Source organism: Balaenoptera musculus, chromosome 18 (genome assembly GCF_009873245.2).
Source record: "Balaenoptera musculus isolate JJ_BM4_2016_0621 chromosome 18, mBalMus1.pri.v3, whole genome shotgun sequence".
Taxonomy (NCBI): Eukaryota; Metazoa; Chordata; class Mammalia; order Artiodactyla; family Balaenopteridae; genus Balaenoptera; species Balaenoptera musculus.
Genome location: NC_045802.1, coordinates 33,254,840 through 33,280,981, shown reverse-complemented (window position 1 = coordinate 33,280,981; position 26,142 = coordinate 33,254,840). Strand labels below are relative to the sequence as shown.

Genomic DNA, 26,142 nt, shown 5'->3' with positions numbered 1-26,142 from the left:
GGAAAGGATTAGTGAACTGCAGTATAGGATAATAAAAATTAAAAATTACCTAATCTGAACAATAGAGAGAACATTAAAAAAAAAAAAGAACAGAGCCTTAGGGGCCTATGGTACTATAACTAAAGATCTAACGTTGCTGTCTTCAGAGTCTTGGAAGGATTTGAGAAAGAGAGCAGGATAAAAAATTACTTGAAGAAACAATGGCTGCACACTCCCCAAATCTGGCAAAAGACATCAACCTACAGATTCAAAAAACTGAATGAACCACAAACAAGATAAACCCAAAGAAATTCACGCTAAGACAAATCATAGTAAAACTTCTGAAAACTAAGATTTTTTAGAGAGAAAAATCTTGAAAGCAGCAAGAAATGACACTTCAGTTATGTGAAAAAGCAATTTGAATGACATTGGATTTCTCATCAAACTGTGGAGGCCAAAAGTAAGTGGTAAAAGTTTTCAAATGAAGAAAGAAAAGAACAGTCAGCTCAGAATCTTACATACTGTGAAAATATCCTTCAGGAATGAAGGGAAAATCAAGGCATACTTAGACGAAAGAAAACCAAGAGAATTTGTAGCCAGTAAACTTAGCCTAATAGAATGACTAAAGAACATTTTCTAAACAGAGGAAAAGATAAAAGAAAGAACCTTGGAATATTAGGAAGAAAAAAAAGAACGCTGTAAGTAAAGATAAGGGTATATACAATATACTTTCCTTCTCGTGATTTCTGTAAATTATGTTTGATGGTGGAAGCAAAATTTATAATGCTGTCTGATGTAGTTCTGAATCCATGTAGAAGAAATACTTAAAAAACAATGATTCTATAAATGGGAAGAGTAAAGGGAGAGCTGTCATAACAATATACTACAGACTGGATGACTTAAACAACAGAAATTTATTTTCTCACAGTTCTGGAGGCTTGAAACCTTAAGATCAAGGTGCCAGCAGGGTTGGTTTCTTCTGAGGCCTCTTTCCTAGCCGTGTAGATGGCCACTGTCTTACTGTGTCCACACTTGGCCTTTCCTCTGCATCCCTGGTGTCTCCTGCTCTTGTAAGGACACTAGTCATACTGGATCAGGGCCCTACCCTTATGACCTCAATTAACCTTAATTACCACTTTAAAGGCCGTATCTACAAATATAGTCACATTGTGGGTTTGGGTTTTGACATATGAATTTTGAGGGACACTTTTCAGTCCGTAACAGGAGGGAAGATTTCTATAATTCACTCAAACTTGTGAAATGGTGACACCAATAAACTGTGATATATTATGACATGATATCTAGAGCAAACACTGAAAAGGCCATACAAAGAGATATACATAAAAAAAACATTAGGTAAATCAAAATGGAATTCTAAAACATGTTCAAGTAACCATGGGAAGTCAGGAAAAAGAAGATAAAACGAACAAACAAAAACCAAAAAATAAATGGTAGGCTGAAGCCTTAACATATCAATAATTACATTAGGTGTAAATGGTTATATGCTAATTAAAGGAGATTTGCAGAGTGGATTAAAAATATCACTAGTTATATATTTTCTATTAGAAATTTACTTCAAATATATTGATATAGGCAAATGGAAAGTAAAAGGATAATAGACATATACAAATGTTAATCAAAAGAAAGCAGTTGTGGCTATTTTTAATGTAATTTAGACCTCAGAGTAAAGAAGTAAAAGAGATTGATTCTATATAATAAGAGTCAAACCACCAGAAGCTCAGTCCTAAACGTGTATGTGTCAAATCACAGATGTGCAAAACACATGAAGCAAGAAATAATAGAACTGAAAGGAAAAATAGATAAATCCACAATTAGATATGGAGACTTAACAACTAAGTCAATAATTGATACAACATGTGGACAGAAAATCACTAAGGGTATATAAAAAATTCAACACCACCATCAAGTAAAAGTATATATTTATAGAAGACTCCATCCAATGATAAAAGAATACACATTCTTTTCTTATTACCACAGAACATATACCAAGACAGACCATATCCTGGGCTACAGAGCAAACCTCATCAAATTTAAAAGAATTGAAATCATACTAAATGTGTTCTCTCACCAAAATGGACTCAAACTAGAAATCACTAACAGAAAGATAACAGGAAGACTTCTGAACATTTGGAAAGTAAACAACACACTTCTGTATAGTCCTTGGGTCAAAGAAGAAGTCTTGAAGGAAATAAAAAAATATACTAAACATAATGAAAATGGGAATACCACATTTCAAAATTTGTGGGACACATCTAAAGCAGTACTGTAGCACTAAACACATACATTAGAAAAAAGGAAAAGGCTCACATTAATAATTTTAGTTATCACCTTAAGAATCTAAAAAAAATAGGGAATTCCCTGGCGGTCGAGTGGTTAGGACTCCGTGCTCTCACTGCCAAGGCCTTGGGTTCAATCCCTGATCAGGGAACTAAGATCCTGCAAGCTGTGTGGTGCCACCAAAAAAAAAAAAAAAAAGAATCTTAAAAAAAAAGAAAAGCAAGTAAGCCCAAAGCAAGCAGAGGAGGGAAATAATAAACAGCAGAAATCAATTAAATTGAAACCAGAAAAACAATAGAGTAAATCAATGAAGCAAGGAGCTGGTTCTTTGGAGAGATTAATAAAATTGACAAGCCTTTGTTAATACTGATGAGGAAAAAAAGGGAAGACACAAATTACCAATATCAGGAATGAAACAGAGAATATCACTATAGACCCTACATCAAGAGGGTAATAAGGGAATGCTACAAACAACTGTAAACACACAAAATTGACAACTTAGTTGAAAAAGACCAGTTCTTTGAAAAGCATAAAGTACTACAACATTCCCAATATGAGATAGAAAATTTGAATAGTCCTCTATTAAGGAAGTTGAATTACTAATTTGAAACTCTTTGAAAGATCAAGTACAGATGATTTCACTAGAGAATTCTACCAAATATTTGAAGAAAAATAATATCAATTCTACACAGTCTCTTCCAGAAAATACAAGAGCAGGGAACAGTTTGCAATTTATGAAGTTTGTACAGATAGTAAACCAGACAAAAACAATAACAAGACAAAACAAAAACAAACCTGAAACCTCCACCTTTACAGAGCAATGTCCATCTGAATAGAGACACAAAAATCCTTATTGTAATATACTATATGGACAAGGCTAGAGAAGAACAGTCGCATGATCATATCAATTGATGCAGACAAAGCATTTGATAAAACTTAACCCCTATTTCATGATAAAAACTGTCAGAAAAATAAGAATAGATGTTATGGATTGGATTGTGTTCCCCAGAAAGATATGTTTAAGTCCAAACTTGCACCTTAGAAATGTGACTTTATTGCAGATTAATTAAGATGGGATCATAGGGAGTAGAATGGACTCTTAATCTGATATAACAGGTGTCCTTATAAGAAGAAAAGAGACATCGAGAGCACACAACGTGATGACAGAGGTATGGGAATCCTAGATTAACAGCTACCACCAGAAGCTAAGAGGAGACAAAGAAGGATTCTATCCATAGCCTCAGTGGGAGCCTGATTCTGCTGAGAATTTAATTTTGAGCTTCCTGCCTCCAGAACTATGAGAATAAGTTTGTTGTTTTAAGTCACCCACTGTGTGATACTTTGTTATAGCAACCCTAGGAAACTAATACAGAGGGGTACTTTAACTTGATAACATGAATCTACAAATTGACACAGTGCTAGAAGTTCTCGCCAGAGCAATGAGGCCACAATGAAATAAAACGCATATGAATCAGAAAGGAGGAAATAAAACTGTTCCTATTTACAGGTGACATAGTTGTTTACACAGAAAAGTTCTTTTTGAACTAGAACTAATCACTGAGTTCAGCAAGATTGCAGGATTCAAGATAAACAAAAATCAAATGTGCTTCACAAGAGGAAAAGTTTTAGAGCTCTGTTGTACAACAGTGGGAATGCAGTTGACAGTACTGTACTGAACACTTAAATATTCAGAGGGTAAATTTATATTATCTGTTTTTTACCTGAACGAAATGATCAATTGTGCTTCTATATTCTAGCAATGACTTTTGGAAAACAACACTATTTACCACTGCTCCAAAAACAGCAAACAAAGAAAATACTCTGGTGTAAGTCTAAACAAATTGTGTACAGGACTTTTATGCAGAAAACTATGAAATCATGGTGAAGGAAATCAAAGAAGGTCTTAATAAATGGAGACATATTGTGTGTTCAAGAATGAGGAGACTCAACCCTGTTTGCTTGATCATTTGGGTTATTAGAATTCAATTCCCTGCATTCATGAGACTGGCATCCCTGTTTCCTTGCTAGCTGTCAGTTTAGGTTTGTCTCAGCTTTTTAGATTCCACCCACATTCCTTGGTTCATATTCCCCTTCCTCCATCTTTAAAGACTGTAAAGGCACGTTGAGTCCATCTCATGCTTTGAATGTCTTCTTTCTTCCATTTCATCTCTCTAACCCACCTGGGAAAGGGTCTCAGCTTTAATGAATTACGTAATTAGATTTGGTCCATCTGGATAATCTAGAGTAATCTCCCTATTTTAAAATCATCTGGTAGCAACTTTAATTCCGTTTTTAATTCCCCCTTTGCTATGTAGGGTATTCATAGGTTCTGATGTTAGGACATGGCCATCTTTGAGGGGTAGGGGTGGGATTACTCTGTCTACCACGTATGCCTAACCCTGTAGTGGCTTCTTATTGCCCATGGCATTGTTCAGTCATTCCTTGGTATCTGCGGGGGATCAGTACCAAAATCTGAGGGTGCGCAAGTTCCTTACATAAAATACTATAGTATTTGCATATAACCTAGGTACATTCTCCTGTATACTTTAAATCATCTCTAGATTACTTATAATACCTAATAATGTAAAGGCTAGGCAAATAGTTGTAAATACAACAGAAATGCTATGTAATAGTTGCTGGTGTGTGGCAAGTTCAACTTTTGCCTTTTGAATTTTTTTGAATTTTCTTTTTTTCAAATGTTTTCGATCTGCAATTTGTTGATCCCATGGATATGGAGTGCTGACTGTATATAGGTTTTTCACAAGCTCCTTCCTACCTGTTTGGTTTTATCTCAGATACAGCCACTTGTGCTTAGGACAGGCCATGCCTTTCATATTTAATGTTTTTGCATGTATTCCCTCTGGCTTAGCGACTTCTCTTTCTTTCTGTGTCTTGTCCTTCAAGACTCAGGGCAGATATCAGCTGCTTTGTTCCCAGGAGAGGTAGATGCTGCACCTTCTTTCTGTTCCCTTAGCACCATGGTTATAGCACGTCTTACATTATGGAAATAATTTTGCTCGACATTTGTTTCAACCAATAGTCTGTGAATTTTTTTAAAGGGCAGAGAACATGTTTTATTCAGCTTTGTATTTCTCACCCCTAGTGCAGTATCGAGCACACAGTGAGCCCCTACTAAAGGCTGACTGACTTAGTTAATGAGCATTTGTTTTAGTAGTGGTGAAACATCATCCTTTGAGCAGCAGTCAGTCAAGTCCTAAAGTGTGATGTAGGACAAGGACTCAGATTTATCCTCCTTGGTTAAGTATGTATAAGTACCAGTTCTAGAATCAGAATTGATGTTTCTGGCATGAAGTTTGAAACAGTGTCAGTGATGCTGCGTGGAAGGCGTCATCACTTGGTGCCTTTTTCTAAATATATAAAGTTAAGGTCATGAGCTAGGGCGTGCATCGGCAGACTTAGTGCTATTTCTAAGCTACCTTAACTTCTCTCTGTGTCCCTTTCCTTATACAGTTGACCCTTGAACAACATAGGTTTGAACTACATGGGTCCACTTATAAGCAGATTTTTTTCAGTTGTATATACTACTACACTACACAATCTGAGGTTGGTTGAATCTGCGGATGCTGAACCGCGGATATGGAGGTACCGCAGATAAAGATGTGGAGGGCTGACTATAAGTTATACACCGATTTTTGACTAAATGGAGGGTCAGTGACCTTAAGCCCTGTGTTGTTCAAGGGTCAACTGTATATAAAAGTGGAAGGAGTTTCACTTTCATTCCAAAACTATTTTAGTGCTTAATCTGTGCTAGGTGCTGGGATTTAAAGACAAATAAGAAATAGTCCCTATCCTGCAGGTGTATGTAACAGGTGAGGTTGTCCTTATTATCTGGTAGGTTTTTTCCACCTTTGACAATCCATGATGCATTTGTCTTTCTCTTCCTTAGAGCACACTTGGGAAGAGAGGTAATAACTTTAACTTTAGTCTATGGGAAACATATATAGATAGTGATTTGTTCCTTTGGCCAGGAAGTAAATTTGAGACCTGATTACCATTTCTGCTTTATGTGGTGACTGTATTTGCTTCATAAACCCAAAATTACACTGGAAACCACTCTGCACTTTTGATTTCATCCTCTGTCTCTGGAAGCAATAACAATTTCCAAGCCTAGGCTGCCTTGAACATTTGAAGGTGGTTTGAACATTTAATCCTAGAGACCAGTTGCCCCTCTCCCTCCTCTTTTTAATTCTTCTGTTACCTTTTCACCTCTTCTTTTCTCCTACATTGAGACCCCTACTAGGAAGTGCTAAATGGAAATACACTTAGAAGTTTTTCTTGAAGCAATTAAAAGAGAAGACTTTGGTATTTCCAGTTATGGAACTTTTTTTTTTTAACATCTTTATTGGAGTATAATTGCTTTACACTGGTGTGTTAGTTTCTGCTGTATAACAAAGTGAATCAGCTATATGTGTACATATATCCCCATATCCCCTCCCTCTTGCGTCTCCCTCCCACCCTCCCTATCCCACCTTTCTAGAGGGTCACAAAGCACCGAGCTGATCTCCCTGTGCGATGCGGCTGCTTCCCACTAGCTATCTATTTTACATTTGGTAGTGTATATATGTCAGTGCTGCTCTCTCACTTCATCCCAGCTTACCCTTCCTCCTCCCCGTGTCCTCATGTCCATCCTCTATGTCTGCATCTTTATTCCTGTCCTGCCCCTAGGTTTGTTAGAACCATTTTTTTTTTTTTTAGATTCCATATATATGTGTTAGCATATGGTATTTGATTTTCTCTTTCTGACTTACTTTACTCTGTATGACAGACTCTAGGTCCCTCCACCTCACTACAAATAACTCAATTTCATTTCTTTTTATGGCTGAGTAATATTCCATTGTATATGTGTGCCACATCTTCTTTATCCATTTGTCTGTCGAGAGGCACTTAGGTTGCTTCCATGTCCTGGCTATTGTAAATAGAGCTGCAATGAACATTTTGGTACATGTCTCTTTTTGAATTATGGTTTTCTCAGGGTATATGCCCAGTAGTGGGATTGCTGGGTCATATGGTAGTTCTATTTTTAGATTTTTAAGGAACCTCCATACTGTTCTCCATAGTGGCTGTATCAATTGACATTCCCACCAACAGTGCAAGAAGGTTCCCTTTTCTCCACACTCTCTCCAGCATTTATTCTTTGTAGATTTTTTGATGATGGACATTCTGACTGGTGTGAGGTGATACTTCATTGTAGTTTTGATTTGCATTTCTCTAATGATTAATGATGTTGAGCATTCTTTCATGTGTTTGTTGGCAATCTGTATATCTTTTTTGGAGAAATATCTATGTAGATCTTCTGCCCATTTTTGGATTGGGTTGTTTGTTTTTTTGATATTGAGCTGCATGAGCTGCTTGTATATTTTGGAGGTTAATCCTTTGTCAGTTGCTTCATTTGCAAATATTTTCTCCCATTCTGAGGGATGTCTTTTCATCTTGTTTATGGTTTCCTTTGCTGTGCAAAAGCTTTTAAGTTTCATTAGGTCCCATTTGTTTCTTTGTGTTTTTATTTCCATTTCTCTAGGAGATGGGTCAAAAAGGATTTTGCTGTGATTTATGTCAAAGAGTGTTCTTCCTAACTTTTTCTCTAAGAGTTTTATAGTGTCTGGCCTTACATTTAGGTCTTTACTCCATTTTGAGTTTATTTTTGTATATGGTGTTAAGAAGTGTTCTAATTTTATTCTTTTATACGTAGCTGTCCAGTTTTCCCAGCACCACTTATTAAAGGGGCTGTCTTTTCTCCATTGCATTTTACTGCCTCCTTTATCAAAGATAAGGTGACCATATGTGCATGAGTTTATGTCTGGACTTTCTGTCCTGTTCCATTGATCTGTATTTCTGTTTTTGTGCCAGTACCATACTGTCTTGATTACTGTAGCTTTGTAGTATAGTCTGAATTCACAGAGCCTGATTCCTCCAGCTCCGTTTTTCTTTCTCAGTAATGCTTTGGCTATTCAGAGTATTTTGTGTTTCCATACAAATTGTGAAAATTTTTGTTCTAGTTCTGTGAAAAATGCCATTGGTAGTTTGATAGGGATTGCATTGAATCTGTAGATTGCTTTGGATAGTATAGTCATTTTCACAATGTTGATTCTTCCAATCCAAGAACATGGTAAATCTCTCCATCTGTTTGTATCGTGTTTGGTTTCATTAATCAGTGTCTTATAGTTTTCTGCATAGAGGTCTTTTGTCTCCTTAGGTAGGTTTATTCCTTGGTATTTTTTCTTTCTGTTGCAATGGTAAATGGGAGTGTTTCCTTAATTTCTTTTCAGATTTTTTCCTCATTAGTATATAGGAATGCAAGGGATTTCTGTGCATTAATTTTGTATCCTGCTACTTTACCAAATTAATTGATTAGCTCTAGTAGTTTCCTGGTAGCATCTTTAGGATTCTCTATGTATAGTATCATGTCATCTGCAAACAGTGACAGTTTTACTTCTTGTTTTCCAATTTGGATTCCTTTTATTTCTTTTTCTTCTCTGATTGCTGTGGCTAAAACTTCCAAAACTATGTTGAATAATAGTGGTGAGAGTAGACATCCTTTTCTTGTTCCTGATGTTAGAGGAAATGGTTTCAGTTTTTCACCATTGAGAATGAAGTTGGCTGTGGATTTGCCATATATGGCCTTTATTATGTTGAAGTAAGTTCCCTCTGCCTACTTTCTGGAGAGTTTTTATCATAAATGGGTGTTGAATTTCGTCAAGAGCTTTTTCTGCATCTATTGAGATTATTGTATGGTTTTTATCCTTCAGTTTGTTAATATGGTGTATCACATTGATTGATTTGCATATATTATAGAATCCTCTCATCCCTGTGATAAACCCCACTTGGTCATGGTCTATGATCCTTTTAATGTGCTGTTGCATTCTGTTTGCTACTATTTTGTTGAGGACTTTTGCATCTATGTTCATCAGTGATATTGGTTTGTAGTTTTCTTTTCTTGTGACATCTTTGTCTGGTTTTGGTATCAGGGTGATGGGGGCCTCGTAGAATGAGTTTGGGAGTGTTCCTCCCTCTGCTATATTTTGGAAGAGTTTGAGAAGGATAGCTGTTAGCGCTTCTCTAAAAGTTTTATAGAATTTGCCTGTGAAGCCATCTGGTCCTGGGCTTTTGTTTCTTGGAAGATTTTTTTAAAAAATAAATTTATTTATTTAATTTATTTATTTTTGGCTGTTTTGGGTCTTTGGTCCTGCCTGCAGGCTTCTTGTTGCGGTGGCTTCTCTTGCTGCGGGGCACAGATTCTAGGTGCGCGGGCTCAGTAGTTGTGGCTGACGGGCTCTAGAGCATAGGCTTAGTAGTTGTGGCATACAAATTAGTTGCTCCGTGGCATGTGAGATCTCCCCAGACCAGGGATCGAACCCATGTCCCCTGCATTGGCAGGCGGCTTCTCACCCACTGCGCCACTAGGGAAGCCCTGTTGGAAGAGTTTTAATCACAGTTTCAATTTCATTACTTGTGATTGGTCTGTCCATATTTTCCATTTCTTCCTGGTTCAGTTTTGGAAGGTTGTGCTTTGCTAAGAATTTGTCCATTTCTTCCAGGTAGGTTGTCCATTCTGTTGAGATATAGTTGCTTGTAGTAATCTCTCATGATCCTTTGTATTTCTGCAGTGTCAGTTGTTACTTCTCTCTTTTCATTTCTAATTCTGTTGATTTGAGTCTTCTCCCTTTTTGTCTTGACGAGTCTGGCTAGTGGCTTATCAATTTTTTTTATCTTCTCAAAGAACCAGGTTTTAGTTTTATTTATCTTTGCTATTGTGTCCTTTATTTCTTTTTCATTTATTTCTGATCTGATCTTTATGATTTCTTTCCTTCTGCTAACTTTGGGTTTTCTTTTGTTCTTGTTTCTCTAATTGCTTTAGGTGTAAGTTTAGGTTGTTTCTTTGTTTCTAGGTATTTTTTGATGTCCTCTTTGATTTCTTCAGTGATCTCTTGGTTATTTAGTACTGTATTATTTACCCTCCATATGTTTATATTTTTTACAATTTTTTTTCCTGTAATTGATATCTAGTCTCATGGAGTTGTGGTCGGAAAAGATACTTGATATGATTTCAGTTTTCTTAAATTTACCAAGGCTTGATCTGTGACCGAAGATATGATCTATCCTGGAGAATATTCCATGAGCACTTGAGAAGAAAGTGTATTCTGTTGTTTTTGGATGGAATGTCCTGTAAATATCAGTTAAGTCCATCTTGTTTAATGTGTCTTTTAAAGGTTGTGTTTCCTTATTTATTTTCATTTTGGATGATGTGTCCATTGGTGAAAGTGTGGTGTTAAAGTCCCCTACTATGATTGTGTTACCGTCGGTCTCCCCTTTTATGGCTGTTAGTATTTGCCTTATGTATTGAGGTGCTCCTATGTTGAGTGTGTAAATATTTACATTTGTTATATCTCCTTGGATTGATCCCTTGATCATTATGTAGTGTCCTTCTTTGTCTCTTGTAATAGTGTTTATTTTAAAGTCTATTTTGTCTGATATGAGAATTGCTACTGCAGCTTTCTTCTGATTTCCATTTCATGGAATATCTTTTTCCATCCTCTCACTTTCAGTCTGTATATGTCCCTATGTCTGAAGTGGGTCTCTTGTATACAGCATTTATATGGGTCTTGTTTTTGCATTCATTCAGCCAGTCTATATCTTTTGGTTGGAGCATTTAATCCATTTACGTTTAAGGTAATTATCGATATGTATGTTCCTATTACCACTTTCTTAATTGTTTTGGGTTTGTTATTGTAGGTGTTTTCCTTCTCTTGTGTTTCTTGCCTAGAGAAGTTCCTTTAGCATTTGTTGTAAAGCTGCTTTGGCGGTGTTGAATTCTCTTAGCTTTTGCTCGTCTGTAAAGGTTTTAATTTCTCTGTCGAATCTGAATGAGATCTTTGCTGGGTAGAGTAATCTTGGTTGTAGGTTTTTCTCCTTCATCACTTTAAATATGTCCTGCCACTCCCTTCTGGCTTGCAGAGTTTCTGCTGAAAAATCAGTTTTTAACCTTAAACCTTATGGGGATTCCCTTGTATGTTATTTGTTGCTTTTCCCTTGCTGCTTTGAATATTTTTTATTTGTATTTAATTTTTGACAGTTTGATTAATGTGTGTCTTGGCGTGTTTCTCCTTGGATTTATCCTGTATGGGACTCTCTGTGCTTCCTGGACTTGACTGAGTATTTCCTTTCCCACGTTAGGGAAGTTTTCAACTATAATCTCTTCAAATATTTTCTCAGACCCTTTGTTTTTCTCTTCTTCTTCTTGGACCCCTATAATTCGAATGTTGGTGCATTTAATGTTGTCCCAGAAGTCTCTGAGACTGTCCTCAATTCTTTTCATTCTTATTTCTTTATTCTGCTCTGTGGTAGTTATTTCCACTATTTTATCTTCCACGTCACTTATCCATTTTTCTGCCTCAGTTATTCTTCTGTTGGTTCCTTTTAGAGAATTTTTAATTTCATTTATTATGTTGTTCATCATTGTTTGTTTGCTCTTTAGTTCTTCTATGTCCTTGTTGAATGTTTCTTTTGTTTTCTCCATTCTATTTCCAAGATTTTGGATCATCTTTACTATCATTACTCTGAATTCTTTTTCAGGTAGACTGCCTATTTCCTCTTCATTTGTTTGGTCTGGTGGGTTTTTACCTTGCTCCTTCATCTGCTGCATATTTCTCTGTCTTCCCATTTTGCTTAACTTATGGTGTTTGGGGTCTCCTTTTTGCAGGCTGCATGTTCGTAGTTCCCGTTGGTTTTGGTGTCTGCCCCAAGTGGGTAAGGTTGGTTCAGTGGCTTGTGTAGGCTTCCTGGTGGAGGGGACTGGTGCCTGTGTTCTGGTGGGTGGGGCTGCATCTTGTCTTTCTGGTGGGCAGGGCTGTGTCAAATGGTGTGTTTTGTGGTGTCTGTCAACTTATTATGACTTTAGGCAGCCTCTCTGCCTAAAGGGTTGTTTTCTTGTCTTTCTAGTCGTTTGGCATGGGGCGTCCAGCACTGGAGCTTGCTGGCCATTGGGTGGAGCTGGGTCTTAGGTCTCTGGGAGAGCTCTCGGTGATTGATATCACATGGGACCAGGAGTTCTCTGGTGGTCCAGTGTCCTGAACTCCGCTCTCCCACCTCAGAGGCTCAGGCCTGACAGCAGACCGGAGCACCAAGACCCTGTCAGCCACATGGCCAGGTACGTGGGGATTTTCTTGCCCTTTGGGACATTTGAGGTCCTCTGCCAGCATTCAGTAGGTGTTCTGTAGGAGTTGTTCCACACATAGATGTATTTTTGATGTACTTGTGTGGAGGAAGTTGATCTCCACGTCTTACTCCTCCATCATCTTGAAGGTCCACCCTAGCAGTAGTTTCTTAAAGGATAGTTGCATTGTGAAATCTCTAGAAAATACAGGTTGCTCACAAACCACAGGATAAACATCTGAATGTCCTCTCTGTGATCACCCTGTCTGAGGAATGGGGACAGTAGGCATCCCTCTCTCTTCAAAAAGAGGGCTTCTAATAGTAGCTGCTGTCCGGTTAAGGTGCCCGAGAGAGTTGTTGTCTGTTTTCATTTCCCAGATTCATCCTTGATGGAATCAAGACATAAAGTTTCCTTCTAATTTGCTGCAACGTTCTTCCAAAGTCAACACTTTCTGCCGATCCTCTTCCTGTGAAAGAAGTTGTCTCTGATGTAGTGCACCCATATCATTGAGCTCTCTATCTCGATCTTTCAATTCTCCAGTGAGCAGCTGCAGCTCTTTTCCATTGTTTCTCGATAGTGGAAATCTCACCTTCTCCTGTTATGGAATTTTAAGAGGTAGATTTTGTGTTAAATTAGTACTTAGCACATTACTTTCTGCTGTTTTAAAGCGTTTTTTTTTTTTTTTTTCCTTTACACATGTCATACTAATCTGTGTCATTTCTATTCACAAATAAAAAACATTTGCCCAGTGCTTATTCATCCATGAATGCAGGTTTTAGTTAAACCACATAATGCCCTATGGCACTATGCTGACAGGCACAGAGTAAATAGCACAGATTTTGTTTCCTGAATATTGATCATTTATAGATCAGTTGATAATTTTTTCCAGGTTGCTTCTTACATTTATGATGAGAAATTTTTCACTTCTGTAGAAAGCTATCGATTTTAATAAACCTTTGTCAGCACTGCAGACCTGCCTACTCAATATCACTTTTTTATCTTGAACATCTTTTCCAGAAGAGATAGGAAGTGATATTTGCTCCTATTCTTAAAAATAGCATTGCTGAAAATAGCAGGGGTGAGGGCAAGGGTTTTGAGAGAATGGGTTTGTGAATGATAACTTGTTAATACAACAATATGTTGGCCTTGCAAATTTTTAAGAAAGACATGGAAACTTTTTATGCACATTTAGTTTGTATTATATTACCTTTTCAATAAGTACTTTCATCAGCTTTCTTTTTATGTTTACATATTAGTGTTTCTTTTGTTATCAAGCATCTTATCTTCCTTTCCCTGCACCCTGTCTGACTTTCCTTGTTATTGATATGTTTTATGATGTAAAGTATAGTCTGGCTTTCCGAAGGCTGTTGCTAATCTCTCTGATTTTATCATTGTCAAGAAATTAATTCCCACCGTGAGTTAAAAGGTTGTAATGTAAAGTAATTGGGTATAATGCTTCTTTACATTCAATCTTAGTAAGTTTCTTTTATAATTAGTTCATATGTAATATGCATGAGTGAACATAAGTTTTACTTTAATGACTCATGTTCTGCATTGTAGAAGAGAGTTATTTAGTGGGTCCAGAAATAGTTGATTTGAGAAATTCTGTGGGTCCCAGTATTCTATAGTTAAATAGTTGTTATAATAGGGGTGATACATCTTCAAAATAGCTGTGTTCTATTATTTATTACTCAGACTTGATTTACCTGGATTGTTATGCTTCCTGAATTTTATAGTGGGCTCCAACATGAGCATATCATGTGCAAGAAAATCTTTTTGTTACATTAACATGATTTTAAAATACTTTGTATATTTTGTTATAAGGCAGTTTTAGGAATAGTAACTTTATTCTCTATGATGATTGAAGGTGATAGCAGCATGAAGAATCCTAAACCATTTATATTAGCTTTACGATATCTTTATGGATATACTTTTGAATATAGAGATTGTTGAAACACTTCAAACAAAATACTGAAGTCTTACTGTGAGGTACTAAGACAGGAGGGTCTGATGAACAGAGTCTGTCCACACATCTCAGTGCCAGTCCAAGCAAAACACTCAAATTACTCCTTGTGTGTTTGATTTCAAGCTTCCCTGCTGCAAGTGAAATAAGAATAAATACAGAATTGGATGTCAACAAGGCATACAGTTAAGTGGGATGCTATAGGCGTTTTCATGAAATATGAAAGCAAGATTTGAAATGCCTACAAGTAATCTGTGCGATGCTGATAGTGGAGAGTAAACTCTTAACTTTTGAAGTAGCATCCTGGTTTGAAAACACCAACTTATATTGAACTTTTTTTCTTCACCTTAGCTATAATAGTGATCTTCAGTCTTTTCTTTTACACGGGAGTATCTTTCCTGTTTAAGTGCATTCTTGTATTAGTTATTCTGTGGTATTCATAGAGAAGAGATGAGTAAAATAGTCTGAGATGAGTCTGCCAATCTAAATGGCAAATTCTTTTCTTGGGGGCGGGGTGGTTAAAATCAGAAACTCTGACTGTTTGTAGGTGATTAAGCCATGTTCACAGAAGTGTACAAGTGAAGAAGAGGGAATTTTAAAAAAAAATTTTTGGATGCACCATGCCAAAAATGTGGGATCTTAGTTCCACAATAAGGGATCGAACCTGCGCCCCCTGCAGTGGAAGCGCCGAGTCTTAACCACTGGACCACCAGGGAAGTCACTGGAATTTTTAAAATAATATTTTTATTTTTCATGCAAATATATTACATTTGGTGTTTACTCTTATTTTCTAAGGACTGTAATACTGTGTCTTAAGTAAGAAAATGGTATTATATTCTGGTATGTGACTTAAATTTTTTATTCTTTATAACATCCTGCTTTTGATTATTGGATGAAAGTTTGTTATTAATATTCCATTTTTCAAAGGCTACACGCAGACACACATACACACATAAAATCATACATACAAACAAATATGTATACAAGCACATATATACAAAGAAATACACATATATGTCATATTATATCTTTTTCTTTCCCCCACTTTTTGGAAGACGGATTGTTAACATTATTTTATTTATTGTGCTAGGCTTTCCAAATCAACACTGATTTCTCCTAAGGTAGTTTTTCTATAATCAAGGTGAGCTGTTGTCTATTGGCAGTGCTATCCTAATTACATACATATTTTGATTATATTAATGGGTTTAATGGAATAGAGGTGGTTGGGTCAAGGTGAAAATATTCATTTAAAAATAATGATAAAGCTCTTTTTAAAAATACAACTGAACTTTGAAATTTAAGAAATTGTTAACATTTATAAAGATGTATTTTAGTGGTTTGGAAAATTCTCCTAGAACATGCTTTTACAATATTTTGACTAATTTTTTCAGTAATCTTTTTCTTTATGTAGACCGGAATCTTTTCTCTTTAAATATTGCTCACTTGCCCAATATCTGCTCTTTGGAATAGTCCAGAGTAAGGCTTGTCCAGTGGTGTGCTGTTAAATGTTTAACAACCAGCTCTGGGTGAGGGGATGCTCTGATTGGCAGCATTTGCTGATTTCTGTAGTGTCAATACTTCCAGCATGGCAGGTTTTAAGCTACTAACATGATGTCAATGGACATGGGGCATGGAAGAGCTGGGCACACTCAGCTCTCACAAGCCAAGTGCAAGCTGGGTTCAGCACATCACTGGCTTATCACATCATCGCTCCTTTTTTCACAAATATTATGAATCATGAATGATTTTATACATAGTGTTATTCTTTTATTGTATTTATGACTAGAATATAACAAGTACAAAATATTTGTGAGTATATAGCATTATTGTGATATTCCAAACTAGAATACTGACTTAATATATGACTACCCTTTCTTCTGTTTTTCAGTTGGGTGGAGAGCTTTGAACATGAGGGGCTTGGATTATTACTGGACATTTTGGAAAAGCTGATTAGTGGCAAAATGTAAGTATTGCTAAACATTATTTCTAATTAAGCTACATTTGCATGTCCAATGATGATTCCAACATTGATATCTTTTATGCAGACAAGAAAAAATTATAAAGAAGAATCAGCACAAAGTCATACAGTGTCTAAAGGCCTTGATGAACACCCAGGTATGTACATAGGTAATTGTATTGTAGTTGTTCTTTATCAGTTCTTACAGAAATTCTTATGAAAGAAGAGTTATGTAATATAGAATTTGCACTAAAGTGATACATTGCTTTGATAAGCTCTTCAGTATATAATGGAAAAAATATTGAAGTATTGATTTCTATCAAATCAACTGTCTCTCAACAGGAGAAACTTGGGGATGAATAGATCCTCTTCTAGTGCTTAACCCTTCATGCACAGATTAATTTTCTTTTCCTCCTGTCCTTCCTCCCTACCTCTCTACCTCTCTGTCTGTCCTCTTTTTTGTTCCCTTCTCTTCCTCCCTTCCTTCTTCTCTTTTAATTTTCAGAAGTATAGCATGAATCAGCTTTGAAATCATACACGATTATTAAATGTGGTCTGCAGTAATACTTATTACCAAAGAATTAAGTTGGAAAGACTTAGTTTTTATAGTCTAGAGATTTAAATTTTTAATGAAATTAATGTGAACAGATATGAACAGGTCCCAGAGGTGGAGGAGCAATGATGCTTAATGCAAGTACAGTTGACCCTTGAACAATATGTGTTTGAACTGTACTGGTTCACTTATATGTGGATTTTTAAAAATAAATATATATTTGTACTGTAAGTGTATTTTTTCTTCCTTCTGCTTTTTAAAAATAACATTTTCTTTTCTCTACCTTACTTTATTGTAAGAATATAGTATATAATACATATAAGATACAAAATATGTGTTAATCAACTCTGTGTTATTGGTAAGACTTCTGGTCAAGAGTAGGCTATTAGTAGTTAAGTTTTGGGGGAGTCAGAAATTATACTCGGATTTTTGACTGCATGAGGAGTTGGTGCCCCTAACCCCTGTGATGTTCAAGAGTCAACTGTAATATTGAAACCAAATATAATATTGCAGGTCTGCAGTTTGAATATTTAAAGAAGATACATTAGAAGAGAGAAATGGTTTATGCTCTGTACTGAAGCTGGGTTTATCTAACTGTGTTTCCTTTTTTTCATACTGTTAATTGCAGAAATTAGCTTTATTCCATGCCATGTCTCTAGCTCTAACATCTAAACATATCTACCTCATGATGCGTGCAGTAATGATAGGTGTTTTCATTCATTAGACAGCGGGAGAGGAAATTTTACCTATGTTGGGTGATTTGTGTTTTATAGCAAAACTGTGTATTTCTGATTAATTTTAATTTTTAGTATTTTTGCCTTATCCTCATTTTTAAAATAAATTTTTAGAGAACTTCGTACTTAAGTACTTGTACTTAAATTATTAACATTTACATTTCTTTTTATTAAATGCAGCAAATATTTATATTTTCTAATTATTTTTTAAATTGAATTATTTATGGATTTTTCATCATTTTCTGGAGTTTTCTATTTTTAACCAATGAAATATTTTTCACCTCCCTGCTTCCTCCAATCAGATACGATTTTCAGGGAAAATATCTGATGTAGAAATCACAAGTACTTTCTGTACTGAACTCACTGTTCTGTGAGAATTCGATTTTAGATATATTATGTAGCCTTTGTAGAGTATGTTTTAAGAGTGAGTGAATAAAGGAATCAAATTGCTCATAGGGAGACATCTTTTCACACTGAGTGTATAACACTTGCTTTCAGGCGGGGTGGGGGGGCTTCTAAAATAAGAATATAGAAACTGGAAATTTCATTGGTGATGGGAAGGCTAAGAGTAGCGAAAACCCAGAAACGTTTTTCCAGAACAAAGGGGCACGGGGCATTTGGATCATAATTTGAATTTAAGAATGTCATGGTTAAAGTGAAGTGGTATATAGAAGATAATATTCCTACTTGGTTTAAGACTGAATTGGAAAGGGAGTAAACTATGTATTTATATTCTAATTAATATAATGTGATTTATTGTTATAATAATGGATTATTTTGTTTATAGTTTATGTGGAGCTGGAATATATTGTCATTTGCATTTATTACTGTCATGCTGAGACGAATAAAAAGTTACTGATACTTGGAATTATAATGTCTGAATTCTAAACATAATTATATGTGAAATTTTTTGGTAAATATTTTTTTTCCAAGATTGGTTGATGCTTTTTCCTCTACCTTACTGTGCAGTCTTTATAAAAGTTCATTGAATGATGAAAAATATAGGCTTTAAGAGAAAAAATGTATGTACTAGTACCTTATTTGGTACTAGTAATTAATTATATAATTGATATTATGAGTGACTCTGATATCATTGTATGAAATTGAATTTTTTTATAATACTAAATTGAACTTTATAGTAGTGTTTAAATAGAAGAAGATTTTGAATATCTATTAGGAAGAAAATAAAAGTCAAGATGAAAAGTTAAATACCTTTAAATTAAGAGGTAGTCGGAACAGGGGTTTCATTTTTGTCAGTTAACTTTTTGTGTTAAGGTGTGTACCCCCAACGAGGGTGCCTTGTTCCTGAAGCCAGCCCCCTCCCTACGTTATCTCTGCTGCTGCTATTAACTCACCGTGGGTAGTCATTCAGTACCAGTTTTCATGTAGGGCATCTGACACAGGGATTTAGGGTATTCACCTTCCCCTGCCTAACACACCTTCAGTGGCCTGCAGTTCCACCTATTAGGTAATAATAGGCCTCAAGTAGAATGCAAAGGGAACCTGGCACTGGTCCTCAGTTTAGAACATGTGAGTTTTCCTAAAATCTGGAGTGGATCCTTGACATTCAGTGGAGAGACATTCTTAGACCTTCCAAAATTTTTCACCATCTCTTTAACCTTGTAATAGCCTTCATTTAATGCACTTTAAGTGCCAGCACTGGTAAGTTGACTATTTCTCTCACAGAGTCAATGGGTTTAGTTTTGCTTTGTTTTTTTAAATAATTGAATGAGAGTAATTTTATACAAGTAGGCAGCAGTTCAGTCTTTAATTCTAGATACTCAGTAGTGGTAATCTGGCCTCATTCCAGTCTCAAAATGAGCACCATACAATTTTCCATTAGCGAAGTCAGAGAATATTGCCAGTGATGCAGCTTTGAGTTCACAAGACACTGGTCGAAACTAGGAGATCAGAGAATGTTCCTATTCCACTCTTGACACATGGTTTAGGGTAAGAGGGCCTGACAGAGAAGGTAGGTGGTATCCCTTAGAGGAAATCAGTATGAGTTGCTTTGAATGGCTGGAGGAGCCACAGGATTCTGATTCCCAAAGGGCAGGTGCTGGCTCAGGCCAGCCCAGAGTGGGGGAAGTGAAGGAGGAAGTGCTGAAGGCACTTTACTCAGTCTCAGGTTTATTAGGACAGAGCCAGCCCTTTGGTACTTGGTAATCATTGGCTGGTTGACTTTTTGAATTGGGTCTAAGTGGTACATTACAAAACTCTGACAATTCCCTGGAATGATTGTCGAGGCATATTGTAGTCTCTGACCTCATGCCTACTTTTCTTTGTTTCCAGTTATGAAACAGCCCAGGGTATCACAAAAGTGAGCATCTCCTGGCTGGTTTAGCTGTTTCCTTGTAAACGTTTCCCTGTCACCAATAGGACAGAGAAGTCCCTTCAAAAATCATACCTTGGGGCCCTTGACCCTTCTATTTGTACTTCCTTCTTTGTACCTGTGTTCTTTAGATAGTGGTTTCAAGCAAGTGCCATATTTCACCACAGTGTGAAGCTTCTTTACATAAATGCGATATAGAAGACAGGAAACTTATAAATAAGTTTTCATAACATTCATAACGTTCAAAGCATTTGGATCTAAGCTTGTTATAGATTTTACTTTGATACCAATACCTAGTGCTGATTTTGAGTTCATAGGTCTGTAATTGGGCTTAAGTTCCTTTTTAGTGCTTAGTAGTAATTCTAATCAACTAAATTCTCACTCTTTAAAAGGATCCTCTGGGATGTATGGTAGATAAATAGTACTGTTTTATTGCTTCTGTTCATCCTCTGTTATTTGATACTTATCTTCCATAGATTGTAAGTGGACCCTAAGAGATGTATACATCCTTAAATCAAAACACTAAGTCGTTAACATAACTCCTTATCTTCCAATTGAATGTGACATCCTGGCAGTAGCAAACTTTGGCCTCATTCTAAATCATTCCATTTATATAATGTGTTTACAACTGCATTGTCTTTCTGATAACAAAATATCGTTCAGATCAGAATACACATGTTCTTATGGCAGTTTCTACATGGTATCAGCCCGAATCACCCTTCAGCCTTTGCCTGTTTATGAACTAAGTGTTACTATCTAGGCCCGCACTGTGTAATGTGGTTGCCACGTGTGGCTACTGAGCCCTTGAAATGTGGCTAGTCTGAACTGACATGTGCTGTATGTGTACAATACACACTAGATTTTGAATACTTAGGAAGAAAAAAAAAGTAAAAATATCTCATCAATAAATGTTTTATATTGATTATATGTTAAAATGATAATATTTTGGGTATATTGGAATAATTCTATTAAAATCAGTTTTACTTTTTGTTTGAAATTTTACGTTGCACATGTGGTTCACATTATGTTTCTCTGGGACAGTGATCTGTGCATTTATTTGTGGTACCTCTTACCAACCTTCCTTCCTAGGAGAGCTCCTCACGGCCTCAGTGTCTGGTTCAGTATCAGTCTGTTCATTTTCTATGTTCCTGTTGGGAAATCTCAGTATTCCTCACTGCTTCTCTCTTTCTCTAGTTGGCCACTTATCTATCTTAGTAATTATCCGTCATATTGCTGTAAAATTACCTTTGAGGGGTTATCTGTATTTGATTGATTCTCATAGTTCTTAATGTAAAGGGAATACTTCTATGAATTTTTTTAGGATGTTATGCATTCTTTATATTTTCTGGCTTTACTACATGTACACATATATTATCTTATAAACATTTTAAAAATAACTACATTTCCTTCAGGGCACTATTTTTTCAACTAACCACTAAAATTTAACCTCTTATTTCCAAAATGTTGTAGTATGGCTTGGAAAGAATTATGAGTGAAGAGAGGAGTCTTTCTTTGTTAGCCAGAGCCATTGATCCTGAGAAGCCCAGTATGATGACAGATGTGGTTAAACTCCTTTCTGCAATGTGCATTGTAGGGGAGGAAAGCATGTAAGTCTTCTCAACTTATTTCTCTCATTACATAATAATTTAATACAGTTTCAGTCATATAATGTTTTCATTATTCTATTTTAGTCTAGAATTTACTTTTTTTTTTTTTTTTTAAATTTTTTATTTATTTATTTATGGCTGTGTTGGGTCTTCGTTTCTGTGCGAGGGCTTTCTCCAGTTGTGGCAAGCGGGGGCCACTCTTCATCGCCGTGCGCGGGCCTCTCTTGTTGCGGAGCACAGGCTTCAGACGCGCAGGCTCAGTAGTTGTGGCGCACGGGCTTAGTCGCTCCGCGGCATGTGGGATCTTCCCAGACCAGGGCTCAAACCCGTGTCCCCTGCATTGGCAGGCGGACTCTGAACCACTGCGCCACCAGGGAAGCCCTAGAATTTACTTTAAAAAAATGAACTATACTTAAGCAGGTGATTTAGATTTATATTGGCTGAACAGAAATGTTTGAGTAGTAATTTTTTTCTCTTAATCAATACAGTAGTTATGGGCTAACATGTTTCTATGAAAAATGGATTTCTTCATTATATTTAAACAGTTCTGAACTCAAAACCTAAATAAACATTCTAAATGAAGACTGAAAAATATACAACTTGGTTCTGTTTCTTATGATTTTTTTTTTTTTTGGATAGAATTAATTCAATAATAAGTGAGTAATTGATAATGTAATGGTTGAGGGTGCAAGGTCCTTGACAGTAAAGTACATACTAAAGTTTTAACTTTAAAGACATTATCCACAATTGCTAGACCTGTAACTAAAAGACCATTACATACATATTAAAAGATAAATAAAAATAAACCTGTTTTTCTTTTTAAGGAATATTAATGTTCTTATTACAAGAAAGCATTTAAAAATTATTTAAAATACTTTTTATAAATGATAAAGATATACAAACTGAACAACCAAAAGAACAAACAGAAATGGCCCTCCCTCCTATAAGGGTAGGCAGAGCCCTGTAAGTGAAACCTCCTGCATGCATTTAAAAATTGTCCATGTAGAGGTCCTGTGGGCCGATGACTGTTGCGCCGCTCAGTTTGGACTTAGTTGGAGTTATTTGGGTTATTTGCCGTTTGCAATTTACTTTATAATTTCAAATTTTCCAATAGCCTTGAAGAAGTTTTAGAAGCTTTAACATCAGCTGGAGAAGAAAGAAAAATTGACAGATTTTCTTCTATTGTGGAAGGTCTTCGGCACAATTCAGTTCAATTGCAAGTAGGTTTCATGTTTATCATTCATACTGTGTTTTGTAACTGTTTTCTGACTGACTTATATTTAATACTGTAGTATGAAACCGCACATGCCATTTAATATTTTATAGCATTTTTAATAAATACAGAATTCTAACATATCATAATTTATCTTATAGATACAAATTTATGTACACCTATAATTATTTCCTTAGGTTCCTAGAAGTTGATTTACTAGATTTCTCTGTGAAATATATAATGATAGTCCATGAATTGTTATCTCAATTGTTGATTTTTATAATTTTTAAGAAGGTTAGGCAATTGAGTGAATTGTGGCTTCTCGTTGTATTAGTTTTATATCTGAAAAGTTGAGAGTGTCCATGAGTAAAAAGACCAAGATACACTTAGAAAAATCCTTTCAAAGATTTTTAAGCGCTCCCAAAAAGTCACATTTAGACTTGAAACATTATAGTACCCAAGCTGCATGTCTAATATTCATTTAATTTCTCCCTTTTTTTAAAGACACAAGAATTTTATTGCTGTAACTATTGTTACAATCACTGCTAATCAAACCTAAGTATTTTTAAGGAATTATTGATGCCTGATTCCTACCTTCAAATTTTAAAAAATTTAATTGGTGTGGTTGGGACCTGGCTATTGGGATTTTTGAAAGATCCTCAGGTGATTCTAATGTGCAATAAAATTTGGAAACCAAGGTGCTAATAGTTATGAAGTAAATCTGTTTCACACTTAATAGTAAAATATTATAGTTTTAATTTTTACTTGAAAGCTCTGTGTACCTTAGCCATTTAATTGTTTCTCATTGTGGTTGGAATAGAAAAGCCAGATCTTAGTGTTAAATTAATAAAAAATAAACATGGCATTTGATGAAAAATCAGAAAATGTTAGGGACTGTCAAATTAATAATTCACTATGACATTTCTGGAGACGGTATTTTGTGAATCTGCTTCTGGTGACAGTGTTTGTGAATGGTGGTGAGCAACCCTGTGTGACTGGTTTCTCGGGACAGTATGCAAACTTGAAGATCTGAGTACGTGTACGGTCACTGTTGCGTGGGTCCAGTTCCTGGAGCTTCTGGAAAAGAGCTCCTCCTTCCACATCTGGGAGTGGGGGCCTGGGCTTTGTGTCCACCGCTGACCTCAACCCTGCTCCTTCAGTTGCTCCGTGGGCTGGGGTCTGTTAATCCATATACCATTACCCTCATTTCTCTTCCCTTCTCATTTCTCATTGGCCCCAGATTTCCTGTTCACCACAGGACTAATGAAGAGTGAGCCTAAAAGAAACTGTGTAGAGAAAAGCTGAACAATTACTTTATCTGGGTTTTCCTCTAGTACTCATGTAACTTTTACTTGCACAGTGTTTGTGCAAATACCAGTAGGTTATTAGATTAATTTTGGTAATTTGTGCAGCTTATTAGAAATTATGTCTAGTTTAAAAATCTCACTATGAAATGTAATAGTCCCTTGTAAAGTTTATCCCCTAAGTAAAGACCTTTTGGTCCTAATAGATACTTTTTGTATTTAATGACACACATGTTACAGGAATGATGAAAACAATAGAGTTCTGAGTCAGGCAGGCTTGAATTTGAGTCCCAGCTCTTCACATCATAGCTTTAGTGACTCTGGATCAGTTCCCAAATCTTTTCTATACTTCAGTTTTCTCAGTTGCAAGATGGCAATAATCTCAGTACCTAGCTCATTGTTGATGCAAGGATTACATAGGATATAGGTTTAAATGCTTAGTATGCTGCTTGGTTCATTAGCAGAAGCGTTCAGTAAATGCTAGCTTTAAAAAGTAATTTTGGTAAATTAAAAAACTGAAGTCAGTGGAGATTAAATGTGATCTTCATTTTTTAAAGAAACATTACCAGTGTTGATATTAAAATTGATACTTAACTATACAACCCAGCATTTAATGAAAACTTGCTAATGAAAACTTATGTTCACACAAAAATGCATGCACAAATTTTTATAGCAGGTTTATTTGTCATAGCCCCACACTGGGAACAACCCCGGTGTCCCTCTACAGGTGAATGGTTACACTGTGGTACACCGTACATATAATACTATTCCGCATCCAAGAGGAATGAACTACTGACTTACGCAACTTGCGTGAATCTTCAGAGAATTATGCAGATTGAAAAATGCCAGTCCTAAAAGGTTACACACTGTGTGATTTCATTTATATAACATTCTTGAAATTACCAAATTATAGAGAACAGTTCTCTAAGAACAGTTTACTGCTTTACTGGTTGCCAAAGATTTGGAATGGGGTCCGGGAAAGTGTTGGGTGTGGCTGTAAATAAATAGCAGGAAGGAGTGTCATGCAATTAAAGCAGTTCTGTATCTTGATTGTGGTGATGGTTACACAAATCTGTACACGTGATGAAATTGCATAGAACTGTACACGCATACACAGATGAGTGTAAAGCTGGTAAAATCTGAAAAAGCTCTGTGGATTGTGCCAATTTCAACTTCTTGGCTTTGGTATTGTACTATAATGATGCAGGATGTTACCAATGGGAGGAATTGTGTGAAGAGTACTCAGGACCAACCTGTACGTGGTTTTTTTTTTTTTTTTTTTTTTTTTTGCAACTTCCAGTGAATCTATAATTACTTCAAAATAAAAGGTTTAAAAAATCTTGATAAAATTGGGGTTCCAACTTTTTTCACAACAGTATTACATCATTTGATGTTTGAAAGCTGTGAGGGAAAGGATAAAGAAGGGCTCATTAAGAACAAAGTCAAGTTTTGCCTAGGTAAATGACATGATTGACTCATTAATTGGAAAGTTTGACTATTGCAACCTTAAAATTCTTGGTTATTTGGCATATTAGATTTGTTTTGGCTATCAGACATTAAACTAAATCTATCTGGTCTTTTAAAATCCTGATTACTGTATGAACTTGAAGGCAAACTACATGAATCAAAAAAATTCTTGGGTAAATTTATTCATTTCTATTATGGGTAGTTACTCTGATTTTACTGAAGGTGCTAAGTTATAGAAAAAAAATTTTATAGTTATGATAAAATATGATAAAGAGAACTATTAATTAAAAACTGGAAATTAAGATTACTATTCCATAGAAGACAGTAAGACTTGAAGAAATGAAAATATATTCGTCTAGAGAATTGATATAATTTTGAAATGATTTTTTTTAACAGTTTTATTGAGATAAAATTTATTCATTTAAAGTGTGCAATTCCATGTTTTTTTTATGTATATTCAGAACGGTGCAATTTTCACCACAATCAATTTTAGTACATTTTCATCATCTCCAAAAGAAAGCCCTCATGCCCTGGCCGTCACCCCACGGTGCCCTCATTATCTCT

The 26,142-nt window shown here is 35.7% G+C and overlaps 1 protein-coding gene across 2 annotated transcripts in view; it reads left to right on the top strand.

The window, feature by feature from the left end:
* Nucleotides 1-26,142, top strand: part of DIAPH3 (diaphanous related formin 3) — a 563,950-nt gene that overhangs the window by 154,119 nt on the left and 383,689 nt on the right. For both annotated transcript variants that reach the window (XM_036831862.1, XM_036831861.1), the window contains 4 exons: nt 16,300-16,374; nt 16,457-16,526; nt 21,458-21,594; nt 22,709-22,814. In XM_036831862.1, coding sequence (XP_036687757.1) covers nt 16,300-16,374; nt 16,457-16,526; nt 21,458-21,594; nt 22,709-22,814 — 388 coding nt within the window. The remainder of the gene's footprint in view (nt 1-16,299; nt 16,375-16,456; nt 16,527-21,457; nt 21,595-22,708; nt 22,815-26,142) is intronic.